Here is a 19,894-nt window from a genome sequence, read left to right on the forward strand (position 1 = left end):
CCCGGGGCAGGAAGGAATGGCCTTTAGCTCGCTTGTACTTATGGGAACGAAAGGACTGAGTTTGAAAAGACGGTGTCTTTTTCTGCTGATGTGAAGTGACCTGGGGTAAAAAGGTGGATTTTCCAGCCGTTGCCGTGGCCACCAGGTCCGATAGACCAGCCCCAAATAACTCCTCCCCTTTATACGGCAATACTTCCATATGTCGTTTGGAATCCGTATCGCCTGACCACTGTCGCGTCCATAACGCTCTTCTGGCAGAAATGGACATAGCACTTACTCTTGATGCCAGGGTGCAAATATCCCTCTGTGCATCACGCATATATAGTAATGCATCCTTCAAATGCTCTATAGTTAACAGAATATTGTCCCTATCCAGGGTATCAATATTTTCAGTCAGGGAATCCGACCACGCGACTCCAGCACTGCACATCCAGGCTGAGGCGATTGCTGGTCGCAGTATAACACCAGTATGTGTGTATATACTTTTAAGAATATTTTCCAGCCTTTTATCTGCTGGTTCTTTGAGGGTGGCCGTATCAGGAGACGGTAACGCTACTTGTTTAGATAAACGTGTGAGCGCCTTATCTACCCTAGGGGGTGTTTCCCAACGCGTCCTAACCTCTGACGGGAAAGGATATAGTGCCAATAATTTTTTAGAAATTAGCAGTTTTTTGTCGGGGGAAACCCACGCTTTTTCACACACCTCATTTAACTCATCTGACTCAGGGAAAACTATTGGCAGTTTTTTCACACCCCACATAATACCCTTCTTTGTGGTACTTGTAGTGTCAGAAATGTTCAATGCCTCCTTCATTGCCGTGATCATGTAACGTGTGGCCCTACTGGACATTACGTTTGTCTCCTCACCGTCGACACTAGACTCAGTATCTGTGTCTGGGTCTGTGTCGACCCACTGAGGTAACGGGCGTTTTAGGGCCCCTGACGGTGTCTGAGACGCCTGGACAGGCACTAATTGATTTGCCGGCTGTCTCATGTCATCAACCGTTCTTTGCAAAGTGCTGACATTATCACTTAATTCTTTAAATACGATCATCCAGTCAGGTGTCGACTCCCTAGGGGGTGACATCACTAACCCAGGCAATTGCTCCGCCTCCACATCATTTTCCTCCTCATACATGTCGACACACACGTACCGACATACAGCACACACACCGGGAATGCTCTGATAGAGGACAGGACCCCACAAGCCCTTTGGAGAGACAGAGGGAGAGTCTGCCAGCACACACCAAGCGCTATATATATATATATATATATATATATATATATATACAGGAATAACCTTATATAAAAGTGTTATTCCCTTATAGCTGCTGTTTATATAATTTTTAGCTGCCAATAGTGCCCCCCCTTCTCTTTTTTACCCTGATTCTGTAGCAAGTCTGCAGGGGAGAGTCAGGGAGCCGTCCTTCCAGCGGAACTGTGAGGGAAAATGGCGCTTGTGTGCTGAGGAGATAGGCTCCGCCCCTTCACGACGTCCTTATCTCCCGCTCTTTGCTGTAAAAATGGCAGGGGTTAAAATACATCCATATAGCCCAAGAGCTATATGTGATGTATTCTTTTGCCAACCTAAGGTATCATCTGTTATATTGCGTCTCAGGGCGCTCCCCCCCAGCGCCCTGCACCCTCAGTGACCGGAGTGTGAAGTGTGCTGAGAGCAATGGCGCACAGCTGCGGTGCTGTGCGCTACCTTAGTCTGAAGACAGGATCGTCTTCTGCCGCCGATTTCACCGGACCTCTTCGCTCTTCTGGCTCTGTAAGGGGGCCGGCGGCGCGGCTCCGGGACCCATCCAGGCTGAACCTGTGATCGTCCCTCTGGAGCTAATGTCCAGTAGCCTAAGAAACCCAATCCACTCTGCACGCAGGTGAGTCCGTTTCTTCTCCCCTTAGTCCCACGATGCAATGAGCCTGTTGCCAGCAGGACTCACTGAAAATAAAAAACCTAAAAAACACTTTTATTCTAAGCAGCTCAGGAGAGCCACCTAGCCTGTACCCTTCTCGTTCGGGCACAAAAATCTAACTGAGGCTTGGAGGAGGGTCATAGGGGGAGGAGCCAGTGCACACCACCTGATCCTAAAGCTTTTATTCTTGTGCCCTGTCTCCTGCGGAGCCGCTATTCCCCATGGTCCTTACAGAGTCCCAGCATCCACTAGGACGTCAGAGAAATTTTAATTAACTTCATCTCCTTTCTAAAGTGCGCCAACAAAGAGACTATCCTTTCCAGTGTTCTTGTATGTGAGAGGAGACAGCTAGAGAGAAGGACACTAGCACACCCTTAGTTGTACAGCCCCAGTGAGGCTGTCAGTAAACACTAACAAATTCTGTCCTGTAGAGGACCAAGATAGTGTACAATAGCGGCTCTCCCCCTTTGCTACACCCTGTACCAGGTATCCAGCGTGGCTGAAGAGTCAGGAAGCGCTGTGTATGCTGTATATGGCTGCAGTTAGCAGAGGAAGGCGCCAAAATGGCTCTGGTCCCGCTCTGAGGTAGCTCCACCCCCTCCAATGGCACCGGAGCTATGTTCTATTGGCAAAGTCTCCTTTTAGCTTAAAAACATCACAACAAGTGCTAGTTTAAGCGGTTTTGTGCCAGTCTACATGGGGGATCTTAGCGGGACACCCCGGGAGGGTCCCGTACACCGCACTAGTGGTCAGCCGCACAGTGAAACTGGGGACCCCCCTAGCGGGGCCCCCGGTTTGTACTCACCACTGATGTCCCATTCCGGCAGTGTTAGGGGTGTGCGGCGTGCTGCGGATGTGACAGCCAAGGCGCAGTGCCCCGCTAAACAAAAAACCCTCAGGACGGTGGTCCTGCAGCGGGTAAGCGGCTCTGCACCTCGTAAGGCCGGTGACCGCCCCCATTCCCCTAACTCCCATGGTGCAGGTATGCTGTTGCCCAAACAGCATACCGAAAATAACAAACATGAAAAGGAAATTGAAGAAAACTCTCTGGAGCTCAGAGATGTGCATCCTCTCCTGAGGGCACTTTTTTGTAAACTGTCTGTGGGAGGGGGCATAAAGGGGAGGAGCCAGCACACCCAATTGAAGAAATTTAAAGTGCACTAGCTCCTTTGGACCCCGTCTATACCTCATCGTTCTAGATTCCCCAATATCCCTTATGGATGATAGAGAAATACAACAAACAACACCGTGTTCAGTACCACAAAAGTAACAATCAGAAATATTCTCATAACAGCAGCATATAGATATCACGCAACTGTAACCCTCTGATTCAAAGGAAGCATTTGAAACAAAACTGCATTCAACCTGAAAAGTTTCAAAGCACTGAGTTTACAGACACATTATCATCTCCTCTTTATAATATCCTCTTGTGGTCAGAACCATCAGGAAAATAAGACACGTTAGCCCTTATCTCATCTTTGATACTCTGTTCAGGGAAATGCATACCAAGCATACTTTATGAAAGGCAAATTCAGAAATAATGGGCCTGATTAATGTCTGCAAGTAAAGCAAAATAGCACGCAACTGGACAAAATCATCTTGCACTGTAGATGGGGCAGCAATATGTGCAGAGATTAATTTTTGGGAGGGTTATATTGTTTCTGTGCAGGGTAAATACTGGCTGCTTTTGCAGGTAGCACACAAATGTTAGACAGCTTTTTTTTTTACACTGCAATTTAGGTTTTAAGGGCCCCATACACTACAACGATATTGCTCAATTCGGTCATTCGGGCAGATATATAGGGTGAAATCGTGCATTTTTGCTGTGTATCCGATCCGCGGCCCCGTGAGCGTTGGGTCGACTCCTCCAGGTTGTTGGTGCTGCACTCATTATATGTCGTGATCAAATGGAATTGTATGGAATCGTACGGAAAAAAGTGTGTTTTTTGTGCTCGCGATATATCGCATGCGATGTATCACACAAGTTTGACTGACATTCTCCAGGACACTCTGTAGCCATCAATCCAGCCCATCAGATGTATCTGATGGTACCTATGAATGCATGCTATACATCCCATGCGATATGTAGGCGCTTGACATATCGTATGCGATGTATAGCATGCTCAAAAAAGTCAAATTGTACAAAATCGTTTGGAATCTTATGTAAACACTCCCGGTGGAGCTCCCGGGAGAGTTCAAGGGAAATCGCCCCCAACTTCAGCCTCTAGACATATTGTTCTAATGTATGGGGCCCTTTAGTTTGAAAACACCCCACCAAAATCTAAATCTCTCTGCACATGTTAAATCTTCCCCATCTGCAATGTAACATGGTTTTGCCCAGTTGCTAGCTTTTTGCTTTACTTACAAATATGAATCGATCCCAGTGTCTGGTAGTTTAAATGTCCTGTTCTTACGTTTATGTCGATTAAAGTCTGATTAATAAAGACCTTCAGATTATGAGGTATCCAGCTCCCTCCTACTACACAACCAATATCTGACCACGATAAAGAAACATAGGCTGCAAGGACACGAAGGACCAAATGTAATAGAGTGAGAGTTTCAAAAAGTGAGAGATTTGGTAAGGTTTTGCAGGGTTTTTTTTTTTTAAAGTGGCAATCATTTACACATCAAGATCAATCTGGTTTTGCAGTGTAAATGATTGCCACTTTAAAAAAAAAAATGAAAAACCTTACCAAATCTCTCACTTTCTGAAACTCTCACTCTATTACATTTGTCCCCAAGTATCGCTCCATGAAGTAGTTTGCTATACCACGCAGACAGTAAGGTCACATATGCGAGAGTTGAATAGAGATCTCCATGAATGTGAGAGACAAAAAGTAAGATTGAATTGTGACAAAACAGGATAAGACTTATGTAGAAGATGAGGTGATTTATTTATTTGGATGTTGCAAACAGCAAGGATGATAAAGATAATGGCGAGTCTCCAAACTAAGGGGGCGGGGTGCACACGAAGAGATCAGTGTTTAAAATCTAAGCAATCTGACTAGATTGCTTAGATTTTAAGCACGGATCTGCCGTGTGTATGTCCCCCAGCGATAGCGATGCGCGGCTATCGCCAGTACCAGATTGAGCCTGCATGCAGGCTCAATCTAGCGGGTCGCTCACTTCACCGCTGTGTGAAGGAAGCAGCCCCCCGTCCGCCCCCCCCCCCCTCGCTCAGGACACATCGCGCTGTGCTGAGCGGGGGGAGAGATGTGTGCTGAGCGGTCTGGGTTAAGATCGCTCAGCACAAATCTTCCCAGTCAGTACCCCCCCTTTACACACACCAGATTATGTACTTGGTACAAATTAAATTTGATGGGTTCTTAAGCTGTAGGTAATGCCGTAGGTAAAATGATCATACAGCTGGTGACTCCGTAAACTGTAGGTAACGCCGTAGGTAACATTAACATACAGCTTGTGACTCAGAAGACAGTTCCCCATTTGCGAACAGCATCCAGATAAAGAGACAGTGACAGAGACTTAAAAACCAAACATACAACATAGTCATAGAAACATAGAATTTGACGGCAGATAAGAGCCACTTGGCCCATCTAGTCTGCCCCCCCCCCCCTTTTTTTTTTTTATCCTTTAGGCAATCTCAACCGTTTTTGAACCATAATTCTTTGTAAGGATATTTATATGCCTATCCCAAGCATGTTTAAATTGCTCTACAGTCTTAGCCTCTACCAAGTCTTGAAGCAAATCTAAACATAAAAAGATTTGAGGGTCTACGCGAAGGAGTATTGTATTTGTATTATACAAAAGAAATAAATGCCTTTAGCCCTGCATTTTAGTAAATTGCCACTGAGCTGTATTATGTCACCCTCTGTCCGCTTTAATGACACCAATGTAGTGCCACAAAATCTACATACTGTATAGCAGAATATTTTCTTGCAGGATTTTGGGAACCAATGCTGTAGAGTTATGACAGAAGGCAGACGAAGCGAAGGAATAAATATTCCTATCAGTGCACTTCATCAAAATGTCAGACCTCACATGAAGATGTATACTGTATATTACTGGCAGACGCATTTTAAAAGTTGTCAACTGTTATACAGGGGAAGAAATCTGGAAAACATGCACTGTTATTAATCTTGCTTGTATTAAAACGATTTAAAACAAAAATAAGAATTTACTTACCGATAATTCTATTTCTCGGAGTCCGTAGTGGATGCTGGGGTTCCTGAAAGGACCATGGGGAATAGCGGCTCCGCAGGAGACAGGGCACAAAAAGTAAAGCTTTAGGATCAGGTGGTGTGCACTGGCTCCTCCCCCTATGACCCTCCTCCAAGCCTCAGTTAGGATACTGTGCCCGGACGAGCGTACACAATAAGGAAGGATTTTGAAGCCCGGGTAAGACTCATACCAGGCACACCAATCACACTGTACAACCTGTGATCTGAACCCAGTTAACAGTATGATAACAGCGGAGCCTCTGAAAAGATGGCTCACAACAATAATATGTACAAGTATTGCAGATAATCCGCACTTGGGATGGGCGCCCAGCATCCACTACGGACACCGAGAAATAGAATTATCGGTAAGTAAATTCTTATTTTCTCTATCGTCCTAGTGGATGCTGGGGTTCCTGAAAGGACCATGGGGATAATACCAAAGCTCCCAAACGGGCGGGAGAGTGCGGATGACTCTGCAGCACCGAATGAGAGAACTCCAGGTCCTCCTTAGCCAGGGTATCAAATTTGTAGGATTTTACCAACGTGTTTGCCCCTGACTAAATAGCCGCTCGGCAAAGTTGTAAAGCCGAGACCCCTCGGGCAGCCGCCCAAGATAAGCCCACCTTCCTTGTGGAATGGGCATTTACATATTTTGGCTGTGGCAGGCCTGCCACAGAATGTGCAAGCTGAATTGTATTACACATCCAACTAGCAATAGTCTGCTTAGAAGCAAGAGCACCCAGTTTGTTGGGTGCATACAGGATAACAGCAAGTCAGTTTTCCTGACTCCAGCCGTCCTGGAACCTATATTTACAGGGCCCTGACAACATCTAGCAACCTGGAGTCCTCCAAGTCCCTAGTAGGCGCAAGGCACCAAAATAAGCTGGTTCAGGTGAAACACTGACACCACCTTAGGGAGAGAACTCGGGACGAGTCCGCAGCTCTGCCCTGTCCAAATGGACAACCAGATATGGGCTTTTTTGAGAAAAAAAAAAAACCACCAATTTGACACTCGCCTGGTCCAGGCCAGGGCCAAGAGCATGGTCACTTTTCATGTGAGATGCTTCAAATCCACAGATTTGACTGGTTTTAAACCAATGTGATTTGAGGAATCCCAGAACTACGTTGAGATCCCACAGTGCCACTGGAGGCACAAAAGGGGGTTGTATATGCAATACTCCCTTGACAAACTTCTGGACTTCAGGAACCGAAGCCACTTCTTTCTGGAAGAAAATCGACAGGGCCGAAATTTGAACCTTAATGGACCCCAATTTGAGGCCCATAGACACTCCTGTTTGCAGGAAATGCAGGAATCGACCGAGTTGAAATTTCTTCGTGGGGCCTTTCTGGCCTCACACCACGCAACATATTTTTGCCACATGTGGTGATAATGTTGTGCGGTCACCTCCTTTCTGGCTTTGACCAGGGTAGGAATGACCTCTTCCGGAATGCCTTTTTCCCTTAGGATCCGGCGTTCCACCGCCATGCCGTCAAACGCAGCTGCGGTAAGTCTTGGAACAGACATGGTACTTGCTGAAACAAGTCCCTTCTTAGCGGCAGAGGCCATAAGTCCTCTGTGAGCATCTCTTGAAGTTCCGGGTACCAAGTCCTTCTTGGCCAATCCGGAGCCATGAGTATAGTTCTTACTCCTCTACGTCTTATAAGTCTCAGTACCTTAGGTATGAGAAGCAGAGGATGGAACACATACACCGACTGGTACATCCATGGTGTTACCAGAACGTCCACAGCTATTGCCTGAGGGTCTCTTAACCTGGCGCAATACCTGTCCCGTTTTTTGTTCAGACGGGACGCCATCATGTCCACCTTTGGTATTTCCCAACGGTTTACAATCATGTGGAAAACTTCCCGATGAAGTTTCCACTCTGCCGGGTGGAGGTCGTGCCTGCTGAGGAAGTCTGCTTCCCAGTTTCCATTCCCGGAATGAAACACTGCTGACAGTGCTATCACATGATTTTCCGCCCAGCGAAAAGTCCTTGCAGTTTTTGCCATTGCCCTCCTGCTTCTTGTGTCGCCCTGTCTATTTACGTGGGCGACTGCCGTGATGTTTTTTCCCACTGGATCAATACCGGCTGACCTTGAAGCAGAGGTCTTGCTAAGCTTAGAGTATTATAAATTTACCCTTAGCTCCAGTATATTTATGTGGAGAAAAGTCTCCAGACTTGATCACACTCCCTGGAAATTTTTTCCTTGTGTGACTGCTCCCCAGCCTCTCGGGCTGGCCTCCGTGGTCACCAGCATCCAATCCTGAATGCCGTATCTGCGGCCCTCTAGAAGATGAGCACTCTGTAACCACCACAGGAGAGACACCCTTGTCCTTGGATATAGGGTTATCCGCTGATGCATCTGAAGATGCGATCCGGACCATTTGTCCAGCAGATCCCACTGAAAAGTTCTTGCGTGAAATCTGCCGAATGGAATTGCTTCGTAGGAAGCCACCATTTTTACCAGGACCCTTGTGCAATGATGCACTGACACTTTTCCTGGTTTTAGGAGGTTCTTGACTAGCTCGGATAACTCCCTGGCTTTCTCTTCCGGGAGAAACACCTTTTTCTGGACTGTGTCCAGAATCATCCCTAGGCACAGCAGACGTGTCGTCAGGATCAGCTGCGATTTTGGAATATTTAGAATCCATCCGTGCTGTTGTAGCAGTATCCGAGATAGTGCTACTCCGACCTCCAACTGTTCCCTGGACTTTGCCCTTATCAGGAGATCGTCCAAGTAAGGGGTAATTAAGACGCCTTTTCTTCGAAGAAGAATCATCATTTCGGCCATTACCTTGGTAAAGACCCGGGGTGCCGTGGACAATCCAAACGGCAGCGTCTGAAACTGACAGTGACAGTTCTATACCACGAACCTGAGGTACCCTTAGTGAGAAGGGCAAATTTGGGACATGGAGGTAAGCATCCCTGATGTCCCGGGACACTATATAGTCCCCTTCTTCCTGGTTCGTTATCACTGCTCTGAGTGACTCCATCTTGATTTGAACCTTTGTAAGTGTTCAAATTTTTTTAGATTTAGAATAGGTCTCACCTAGCCTTCTGGCTTCAGTACCACAATATAGTGTGGAATAATACCCCTTTTCTTGTTGTAGGAGGGGTAATTTAATTATCACCTGCTGGGAATACAGCTTGTGAATTGTTTCCCATACTGCCTCCTTGTCGGAGGGAGACCTTGGTAAAGCAGACTTCAGGAGCCTGCGAAGGGGAAACGTCTCGACATTCCAATCTGTACCCCTGGGATACTACATGTAGGATCCAGGGGTCCTGTACGGTCCCAGCGTCATGCTGAGAGCTTGGCAGAAGCGGTGGAACGCTTCTGTTCCTGGGAATGGGCTGCCTGCTGCAGTCTTCTTCCCTTTCCTCTATCCCTGGGCAGATATGACTCTTATAGGGACGAAAGGACTGAGGCTGAAAAGACGGTGTCTTTTTCTGCAGAGATGTGACTTAGGGTAAAAACGGTGGATTTTCCAGCAGTTGCCGTGGCCACCAGGTCCGATGGACCGACCCCAAATAACTCCTCTTCCTTTATACGGCAATACACCTTTGTGCCGTTTGGAATCTGCATCACCTGACCACTGTCGTGTCCATAAACATCTTCTGGCAGATATGGACATCGCACTTACTCTTGATGCCAGAGTGCAAATATCCCTCTGTGCATCTCGCATATATAGAAAATGCATCCTTTAAATGCTCTATAGTCAATAAAATACTGTCCCTGTCAAGGGTATCAATATTTTTAGTCAGGGAATCCGACCAAGCCACCCCAGCTCTGCACATCCAGGCTGAGGCGATCGCTGGTCGCAGTATAACACCAGTATGTGTGTATATACTTTTTATGATATTTTCCAGCCTCCTGTCAGCTGGCTCCTTGAGGACGGCCCTATCTATAGACGGTACCGCCACTTGTTTTGATAAGCGTGTGAGCGCCTTATCCACCCTAAGGGGTGTTTCCCAACGCGCCCTAACTTCTGGCGGGAAAGGGTATACCGCCCATAATTTTCTATCGGGGGGAACCCACGCATCATCACACACTTCATTTAATTTATCTGATTCAGGAAAAACTACGGTAGTTTTTTTACATCCCACATAATACCCTCTTTTGTGGTACTTGTAGTATCAGAAATATGTAACACCTCCTTCATTGCCCTTAACGTGTGGCCCTAATAAGGAATACGTTTGTTTATTCACCGTCGACACTGGATTCAGTGTCCGTGTCTGTGTCTGTGTCGACCGACTAAAGTAAACGGGCGTTTTAAAACCCCTGACGGTGTTTCTGAGACGTCTGGACCGGTACTAATTGTTTGTCGGCCGTCTCATGTCGTCAACCGACCTTGCAGCGTGTTGACATTATCACGTAATTCCCTAAATAAGCCATCCATTCCGGTGTCGACTCCCTAGAGAGTGACATCACCATTACAGGCAATTGCTCCGCCTCCTCACCAACATCGTCCTCATACATGTCGACACACACGTACCGACACACAGCACACACACAGGGAATGCTCTGATAGAGGACAGGACCCACTAGCCCTTTGGAGAGACAGAGGGAGAGTTTGCCAGCACACACCAAAAACGCTATAATTATATAGGGACAACCTTATATAAGTGTTTTCCCTTATAGCATCTTTTATATATTTCTAACGCCAAATTAGTGCCCCCCCTCTCTGTTTTAACCCTGTTTCTGTAGTGCAGTGCAGGGGAGAGCCTGGGAGCCTTCCCTCCAGCCTTTCTGTGAGGGAAAATGGCGCTGTGTGCTGAGGAGATAGGCCCCGCCCCTTTTCCGGCGGGCTCGTCTCCCGCTCTTTAATGGATTCTGGCAGGGGTTAAATATCTCCATATAGCCCCCGGAGGCTATATGTGAGGTATTTTTAGCCAAAAAAGGTTTTCATTTGCCTCCCAGGGCGCCCCCCTCCCAGCGCCCTGCACCCTCAGTGACTGCCGTGTGAAGTGTGCTGAGAGGAAATGGCGCACAGCTGCAGTGCTGTGCGCTACCTTAAGAAGACTGAGGAGTCTTCTGCCGCCGATTCTGGACCTCTTCTCGTTTCAGCATCTGCAAGGGGGCCGGCGGCGAGGCTCCGGTGACCATCCAGGCTGTACCTGTGATCGTCCCTCTGGAGCTAATGTCCAGTAGCCAAAGAAGCCAATCCATCCTGCACGCAGGTGAGTTCACTTCTTCTCCCCTAAGTCCCTCGTTGCAGTGATCCTGTTGCCAGCAGGACTCACTGTAAAATAAAAAACCTAAGCTAAACTTTTCTAAGCAGCTCTTTAGGAGAGCCACCTAGATTGCACCCTTCTCGGCCGGGCACAAAAATCTAACTGAGGCTTGGAGGAGGGTCATAGGGGGAGGAGCCAGTGCACACCACCTGATCCTAAAGCTTTACTTTTTGTGCCCTGTCTCCTGCGGAGCCGCTATTCCCCATGGTCCTTTCAGGAACCCCAGCATCCACTAGGACGATAGAGAAAAAAAAGTTTACCCTTAGTGATGTTGTATTTACACAAGGTTATGGGCTTAGGGGGTCATTCCGAGTTGATCGCTCAGTGAAGATTTTCGCAGCGCAGCGATCAGGTAAAACAAACAGCAAAACTGCGCATGCACCGCAATGCACACACGTGTCGTACGGGTACAAACAGTAACGTTGCTGTGCAATGCTTCTAGCGACGATTCCATTCGCACAGCTGATCACAAGGAGATTGACAGGAAGAGGGTGTTTATGGGTGTCAACTGACCGTTTTCTGGGAGTGGTAGGAAAAACGCAGGCGTGACCAGGCGTTTGAAGGGCGGGTATTTGACGTCATTCCGGGACCTCCTTCGCTAGGATCAGCGCACAGGATAAGTAACTTCAGGGATGGTCTTGTTTTGCACAAAATGTTTTTGTACCGCACGGCTGCACATGCGATCACACACACTTGCAAAGCGAAAATACACTCCCCCGTGGGCGGCGACTATGCGTTTGCACGACTGCAAAAAGCAGCTAGCGAGCGATCAACTTGGAATGAGGGCCCTAGTTATGAAAGATAACATATACAATATTCACTATATTATTGCTTTTGCAATTTCAATTTAATAATCTGCAAATAGTATAGTATTTATGTCATATTTAAAATCCTACTTATATGGCTAACACGACAGACTGACTGGTTTGCGCATGCGCAGTGAACTTCTCTTGGTGGGACACATTTGTCCATTATGACTGGTCATCAATACGCCATGCAGCGAGAGATGGCGTGAGTGAGCCGCTAGGTCCCGTGCAACTCTGATAACATTGGGCGTGTTTTTTGCCAGAAATGCAACTTAGCAACACAATGCAACTATGATGCACCAGGAGACTATGCTGATTAATTTGATATCACACTTGTATATTGTGTGTAACAGAGTCTGTATACGGAGCAGAACACAACTTGTGTTGGAAAAAAGCTGCGGCTGCTAAATTGTATCACTTTGTGTACAGATTCAGAGACTGCGTGGCACACAGATATACATGTATTATATATCAAATAAATCCGCAGTCTCATGGTGCATCCTAATCACATTGCACTGCGATCAAGATGCATTTTCTGCAATAATTAAGTGAAAAAGACGCCCGAGGCTTGAAGATTCTCACGCAAACTGGCATGCCTAAAGGGACTGTTTGACGCGAATGCAGCTAAGATGTATGAGGACACATCTGCAGGTTATGACTGTCAATTTGGTGTCGACATAAAGATTATCTATATTTTAACTGCCGACATTTTCACAGTGTTTTCAATTTATCGTGTGAAAAAATGAAGTACGTGCATTATGTCCATATTATGTGCCTGTCAACATTTTGACTGTCTACATATTGATTGTCGACATAGTATGTATCAACATTTTGGTTTACTAAAGTACATAATGAACCTGTCAACATTAGGGTGTCTATATTACGATTATCTAGATTTTGAATGTGTAAATAATATACCATTCCTTGTACCGTTTTGGATTGCTCAAATAAGTATTTGTACACTTTGTAAATAGGTAACTTACTTTTCATTAACTTCTGTGACATGTTTTTCAGTCCTTCGTGTGTCAGGCTGTTTCTGTTTGGTGCATTAAGCATGGAAGACTGCTCATAGGGGGATAAGGTGTCATCGCTGGACAGTTCCAGTTGAATAGCAGGACTACTATTTATCTCCTGTTTAGTCTGTAAATAGTTTGAAGCACTGCTTTGCTTTGCTGTGGGATCCAATCTTTTCAACCTGGATGTGTGTTGTGGAACTTTAGAGCAATCTTGGGTTTGCTGATTAACAGATATAGGTGGTGGTGTTACCGACAAGTCAGGCCGCCTTGGAGAAGGCGATACTGGTTCTGCCAAAGAGCTGTGCTTGACTGTGTTTAAACTGTACGCTCTTATTCGGGACCAGGTAGTGGAGTTAAAACTTTTAGCCTCTAGCCAGAACTTGACTAAATGTTCCATTCGGCGGAGTTCCATAAACTGGATAAAATAAGGGAGAGCCACGTTGTCTTGAAGCACTTGCTCCAGAGTCTTGGACAGGCTGGACTTTGCATCCTGGGATTCATAATTCAGACATGAACGACCTGAGTACAGACCCGAAACAGTTATTCAAAGATTAATTTAGTTAACATACAAAAATAAATAAATCTACAATTACAATACAGATATAATTTTACAAAAACCTACATTGTCAGGTACCCTCGCTTTCACATAGGTTTCTAATGGCCTCATTGAAAGGCATTACACTCAGCAATTGTATTATTTTTGAGTCATAACATGGCTTACAAACTGCAGCCAATGAGAAGAATTTTGCCTTCTCCCTATAGCATGCAGTGGGGAAGGGGTGGTTCTATTTGCCCTATCTAGATCTGGATTGGGCAATCACTTGCTAGCCAGCTCTTTCCAAGTACTGTCTCAGGTTTCATCCCATACTTCAGGATACGCTTCCCACTGGCCAGACAAGCACATCTCGTCCTAAATGCACAGCCAGGCCAAACAAAATGTTGCTCATCGTTCAGTGGGACACTAGTGATCACCAGTCAATTGGCACACACACACTGTCCCAGAGGCACTGACTTTTTTTGGCAGACATCTTTCCTGGTGATGAGGAGCACACCAGAAAAGTAGACAGCCCCTCTATGATTTTTTTACATTTTCCCAACTAGACCACTTTTCCCCCCATATTTACAGTGGAATTATATGCAGAACTTGTCTCTTTACCATCTTATTTTGTAAAAGTTGCAGGAAGGTATTATCTTATATCTATGTTAAACCAATTTAGGGGAGTCGTAGCACATTTAGCATATAATTATATTAAAATAAGAATTTACTTACCGATAATTCTATTTCTCATAGTCCGTAGTGGATGCTGGGGACTCCGAAAGGACCATGGGGAATAGCGGCTCCGCAGGAGACTGGGCACAAAAGTAAAAGCTTTAAGACTACCTGGTGTGCACTGGCTCCTCCCCCTATGACCCTCCTCCAAGCCTCAGTTAGGATACTGTGCCCGGACGAGCGTACACAAGAAGGAAGGATTTTGAATCCCGGGTAAGACTCATACCAGCCACACCAATCACACCGTACAACTTGTGATCTGAACCCAGTTAACAGCATGATAACAGAGGAGCCTCTGAAAAGATGGCTCACAACAATAATAACCCGATTTTTTGTAACAATAACTATGTACAAGTATTGCAGACAATCCGCACTTGGGATGGGCGCCCAGCATCCACTACGGACTATGAGAAATAGAATTATCGGTAAGTAAATTCTTATTTTCTCTGACGTCCTAGTGGATGCTGGGGACTCCGAAAGGACCATGGGGATTATACCAAAGCTCCCAAACGAGCGGGAGAGTGCGGATGACTCTGCAGCACCGAATGAGAGAACTCCAGGTCCTCCTCAGCCAGGGTATCAAATTTGTAGAATTTAGCAAACGTGTTTGCCCCTGACCGAGTAGCTGCTCGGCAAAGTTGTAAAGCCGAGACCCCTCGGGCAGCCGCCCAAGATGAGCACACTTTCCGTGTGGAATGGGCTTTTACAGATTTTGGCTGTGGCAGGCCTGCCACAGAATGTGCAAGCTGAATTGTACTACAAATCCAACGAGCAATAGTCTGCTTAGAAGCAGGAGCACCCAGCTTGTTGGGTGCATACAGGATAAACAGCGAGTCAGATTTTCTGACTCCAGCCATCCTGGAAACATATATTTTCAGGGCCCTGACTACGTCCAGCAACTTGGAATCCTCCAAGTCCCTAGTAGCCGCAGGCACCACAATAGGCTGGTTTAAGTGAAATGCTGAAACCACCTTAGGGAGAAATTGAGGACGAGTCCTCAATTCTGCCCTGTCCGTATGAAAAATTAGGTAAGGGCTTTTATAGGATAAAGCCACCAATTCTGAGACACGCCTGGCTGAGGCCAGGGCTAACAGCATTACCACTTTCCATGTGAGATATTTTAAGTCCACAGTGGTGAGTGGTTCAAACCAATGTGATTTTAGGAACCCCAAAACTACATTGAGATCCCAAGGTGCCACTGGAGGCACAAAAGGAGGCTGTATATGCAGTACCCCCTTGACAAACGTCTGAACTTCAGGAACTGAAGCTAGTTCTTTTTGGAAGAATATTGACAGGGCCGAAATTTGAACCTTAATGGACCCTAATTTTAGGCCCATAGACAGTCCTGTTTGCAGGAAATGCAGGAAACGACCCAGTTGAAATTCCTCTGTAGGGGCCTTCCTGGCCTCACACCACGCAACATATTTACGCCAAATACGGTGATAATGTTGCACAGTTACATCCTTCCTGGCTTTGATCAGGGTAGGGATGACTTCATCCGGAATGCCTTTTTCCTTCAGGATCCGGCGTTCAACCGCCATGCCGTCAAACGCAGCCGCGGTAAGTCTTGGAACAGACAAGGTCCCTGCTGGAGCAGGTCCTTTCTTAGAGGTAGAGGCCACGGGTCTTCCGTGAGCATCTCTTGAAGTTCCGGCTACCAAGTCCTTCTTGGCCAATCCGGAGCCACGAGTATAGTCCTTACTCCTCTCCTTCTTATGATTCTCAGTACCTTGGGTATGAGAGGCAGAGGAGGGAACACATACACTGACTGGTACACCCACGGTGTTACCAGAGCGTCCACAGCTATTGCCTGAGGGTCCCTTGACCTGGCGCAATATCTGTCCAGTTTTTTGTTGAGGCGGGACGCCATCATGTCCACCTTTGGTTTTTCCCAACGGTTCACAATCATGTGGAAGACTTCTGGGTGAAGTGACGTTTCCATGCATTCCAGGGCTTGTGGTCAAGCATGGAAACGTCACTTCACATAAATATCCTGGAACTAAGGGCCATTTACAATGCCCTAAGTCAGGCAAGGCCTCTGCTTCAGGGTCAGCCGGTGCTGATCCAGTCGGACAACATCACGGCAGTCGCCCACGTAAACAGACAGGGCGGCACAAGAAGCAGGAGGGCAATGACGGAAGTTGCAAGGATTCTTCGCTGGGCGGAAAATCATGTGATAGCACTGTCAGCAGTGTTCATTCCGGGAGTTGACAACTGGGAAGCAGACTTCCTCAGCAGACACGATCTCCACCCGGGGGAGTGGGGACTTCACCCAGAAGTCTTCCACATGATTGTGAACAAGCTGTATTCCCAGCAGGTGATAATCAAGGTACCCCTCCTACAACAGGGAAAGGGGTATTATTCCACGCTGTTTGTGGTACCGAAGCCGGACGGCTCGGTGAGACCTATTTTAAATCTGAAATCCTTGAACACTTACATACAAAGGTTCAAATTCAAGATGGAATCACTCAGAGCAGTGATAGCGAACCTGGAAGAAGGGGACTATATGGTGTCTCTGGACATCAAGGATGCTTACCTCCATGTCCCAATTTACCCTTCTCAATTCTGGACACAGTACAGAAAAAGGTGTTTCTCCCGGAGGAGAAAGCCAGGGAGTTATCCGAATCTGCGGCCCTCTAGAAGATGAGCACTCTGCAACCACCACAGGAGAGACACCTTGTCCTTGGAGACAGGGTTATCCGCTGATGCATTTGAAGATGCGATCCGGACCATTTGTCCAGCAGATCCCACTGAAAAGTTCTTGCGTGGAATCTGCCGAATGGAATCGCTTCGTAAGAAGCCACCATTTTTCCCAGGACCCTTGTGCATTGATGCACTGACACTTGGCCTGGTTTTAGGAGGTTCCTGACTAGGTCGGATAACTCCCTGGCTTTCTCCTCCGGGAGAAAAACCTTTTTCTGTACTGTGTCCAGAATCGGTACCACAAACAGCGTGGAATAATACCCCTTTCCCTGTTGTAGGAGGGGTACCTTGATTATCACCTGCTGGGAATACAGCTTGTGAATGGCTTCCAATACCGCCTCCCTGTCGGGGGGAGACGTTGGTAAAGCAGACTTCAGGAACCGGCGAGGGGGAGACGTCTCGAATTCCAATTTGTACCCCTGAGATACTACCTGCAGGATCCAGGGGTCCACTTGCGAGTGAGCCCACTGCGCGCTGAAATTCTTGAGACGGGCCCCCACCGTGCCTGAGTCCGCTTGTAAGGCCCCAGCGTCATGCTGAGGACTTGGCAGAAGCGGGGGAGGGCTTCTGTTCCTGGGAAGAGGCTGTCTGCTGCAGTCTTTTTCCCCTTCCTCTGCCCCGGGGCAGATACGAGTGGCCTTTTGCCCGCTTGCCCTTATGGGGACGAAAGGACTGAGCCTGAAAAGACGGTGTCTTTTTCTGCTGAGAGGTGACCTGGGGTAAAAAGGTGGATTTCCCAGCCGTTGCCGTGGCCACCAGGTCCGATAGACCGACCCCAAATAACTTCTCCCCTTTATACGGCAATACTTCCATATGCCGTTTGGAATCCGCATCACCTGACCACTGTCGCGTCCATAACCCTCTTCTGGCAGAAATGGACAGCGCACTTACTCTTGATGCCAGAGTGCAAATATCCCTCTGTGCATCTCTCATATATAGAAATGCATCCTTTAAATGCTCTATAGTCAATAATATATTGTCCCTGTCCAGGGTATCAATATTTTCAGTCAGGGAATCCGACCAAGCCACCCCAGCACTGCACATCCAGGCTGAGGCGATTGCTGGTCGCAGTATAATACCAGTATGTGTGTATATACTTTTTAGGATATTTTTCAGCTTCCTATCAGCTGGTTCCTTGAGGGCGGCCGTATCAGGAGACGGTAACGCCACTTGTTTTGATAAGCGTGTGAGCGCTTTATCTACCCTAGGGGGTGTTTCCCAACGCGCCCTAACCTCTGGCGGGAAAGGGTATAATGCCAATAATTTTTTAGAAATTAGCAGTTTTTTATCGGGGGAAACCCACGCTTCATCACACACCTCATTTAATTCATCTGATTCAGGAAAAACTACGGGTAGTTTTTTCACACCCCACATAATACCCTTTTTTGTGGTACTTGTAGTATCAGAAATGTTCAAAACCTCCTTCATTGCCGTGATCATGTAACGTGTGGCCCTACTGGAAAATACGTTTGTTTCCTCACCGTCGACACTGGAGTCAGTGTCCGTGTCTGGGTCTGTGTCGACCACCTGAGGTAACGGGCGCTTTAGAGCCCCTGACGGTGTTTGAGACGCCTGTACAGGTATTAACTGATTTGCCGGCTGTCTCATGTCGTCAACAGTCTTTTGTAAAGTGCTGACACTATCACGTAATTCTTCCATAAGACCATCCAGTCAGGTGTCGACTCCCTAGGGGGTGACATCACTAATACAGGCAATTGCTCCGCCTCCATACCATTTTCCTCCTCATACATGTCGACACAACGTACCGACACACAGCACACACACAGGGAATGCTCTGATAGAGGACAGGACCCCACTAGCCCTTTGGGGAGACAGAGGGAGAGTTTGCCAGCACACACCAGAGCGCTATATATATATACAGGGATAACCTTATATAAGTGTTTTTCCCTTATATAGCTGCTGTATAGATTTATCTGCCAAATTAGTGCCCCCCCTCTTTGTTTTACCCTGTTTCTGTAGTGCAGGACTGCAGGGGAGAGTCAGGGAGCTTCCCTCCAACGGAGCTGTGAGGAAAAATGGCGCCAGTGTGCTGAGGAGATAGGCTCCGCCCCCTTTTCGGCGGCCGTTCTCCCGCTTTTTTATGGAAAAACAGGCATGAGTTAAATGCATCCATATAGCCCAGGAGCTATATGTGATGCATTTTTTTGCCCCCTAAGGTGTTTATATTGCGTCTCAGGGCGCCCCCACCCAGCGCCCTGCACCCTCAGTGACCGGAGTGTGAAGTGTGCTGAGAGCAATGGCGCACAGCTGCGGTGCTGTGCGCTACCTTATTGAAGACAGGACGTCTTCTGCCGCCGATTTTTCCGGACCTCTTCTGCTCTTCTGGCTCTGTAAGGGGGACGGCGGCGCGGCTCTGGGACCCATCCATGGCTGGGCCTATGATCGTCCCTCTGGAGCTAATGTCCAGTAGCCTAAGAAGCCCAATCCACTCTGCACGCAGGTGAGTTCGCTTCTTCTCCCCTTAGTCCCTCGATGCAGTGAGCCTGTTGCCAGCAGGTCTCACTGAAAATAAAAAACCTAAAACTAAACTTTTTTCTAAGCAGCTCAGGAGAGCCACCTAGACTGCACCCTTCTCGTTCGGGCACAAAAATCTAACTGAGGCTTGGAGGAGGGTCATAGGGGGAGGAGCCAGTGCACACCAGGTAGTCTTAAAGCTTTTACTTTTGTGCCCAGTCTCCTGCGGAGCCGCTATTCCCCATGGTCCTTTCGGAGTCCCCAGCATCCACTAGGACGTCAGAGAAACAAAA

At 47.2% G+C, this 19,894-nt stretch overlaps 1 protein-coding gene across 2 annotated transcripts in view; it reads right to left on the reverse strand.

Annotated features, from left to right (window-relative positions):
- The window catches only part of AKAP10 (A-kinase anchoring protein 10), a 201,886-nt gene that overhangs the window by 132,327 nt on the left and 49,665 nt on the right, over nucleotides 1-19,894 (reverse strand). For both annotated transcript variants that reach the window (XM_063955810.1, XM_063955809.1), the window contains exon 4: nucleotides 13,121-13,672. In XM_063955810.1, the coding sequence (XP_063811880.1) occupies nucleotides 13,121-13,672 (552 nt within the window). The remainder of the gene's footprint in view (nucleotides 1-13,120; nucleotides 13,673-19,894) is intronic.

Source organism: Pseudophryne corroboree, chromosome 2 (assembly GCF_028390025.1).
Source record: "Pseudophryne corroboree isolate aPseCor3 chromosome 2, aPseCor3.hap2, whole genome shotgun sequence".
Classification (NCBI taxonomy): domain Eukaryota; kingdom Metazoa; phylum Chordata; class Amphibia; order Anura; family Myobatrachidae; genus Pseudophryne; species Pseudophryne corroboree.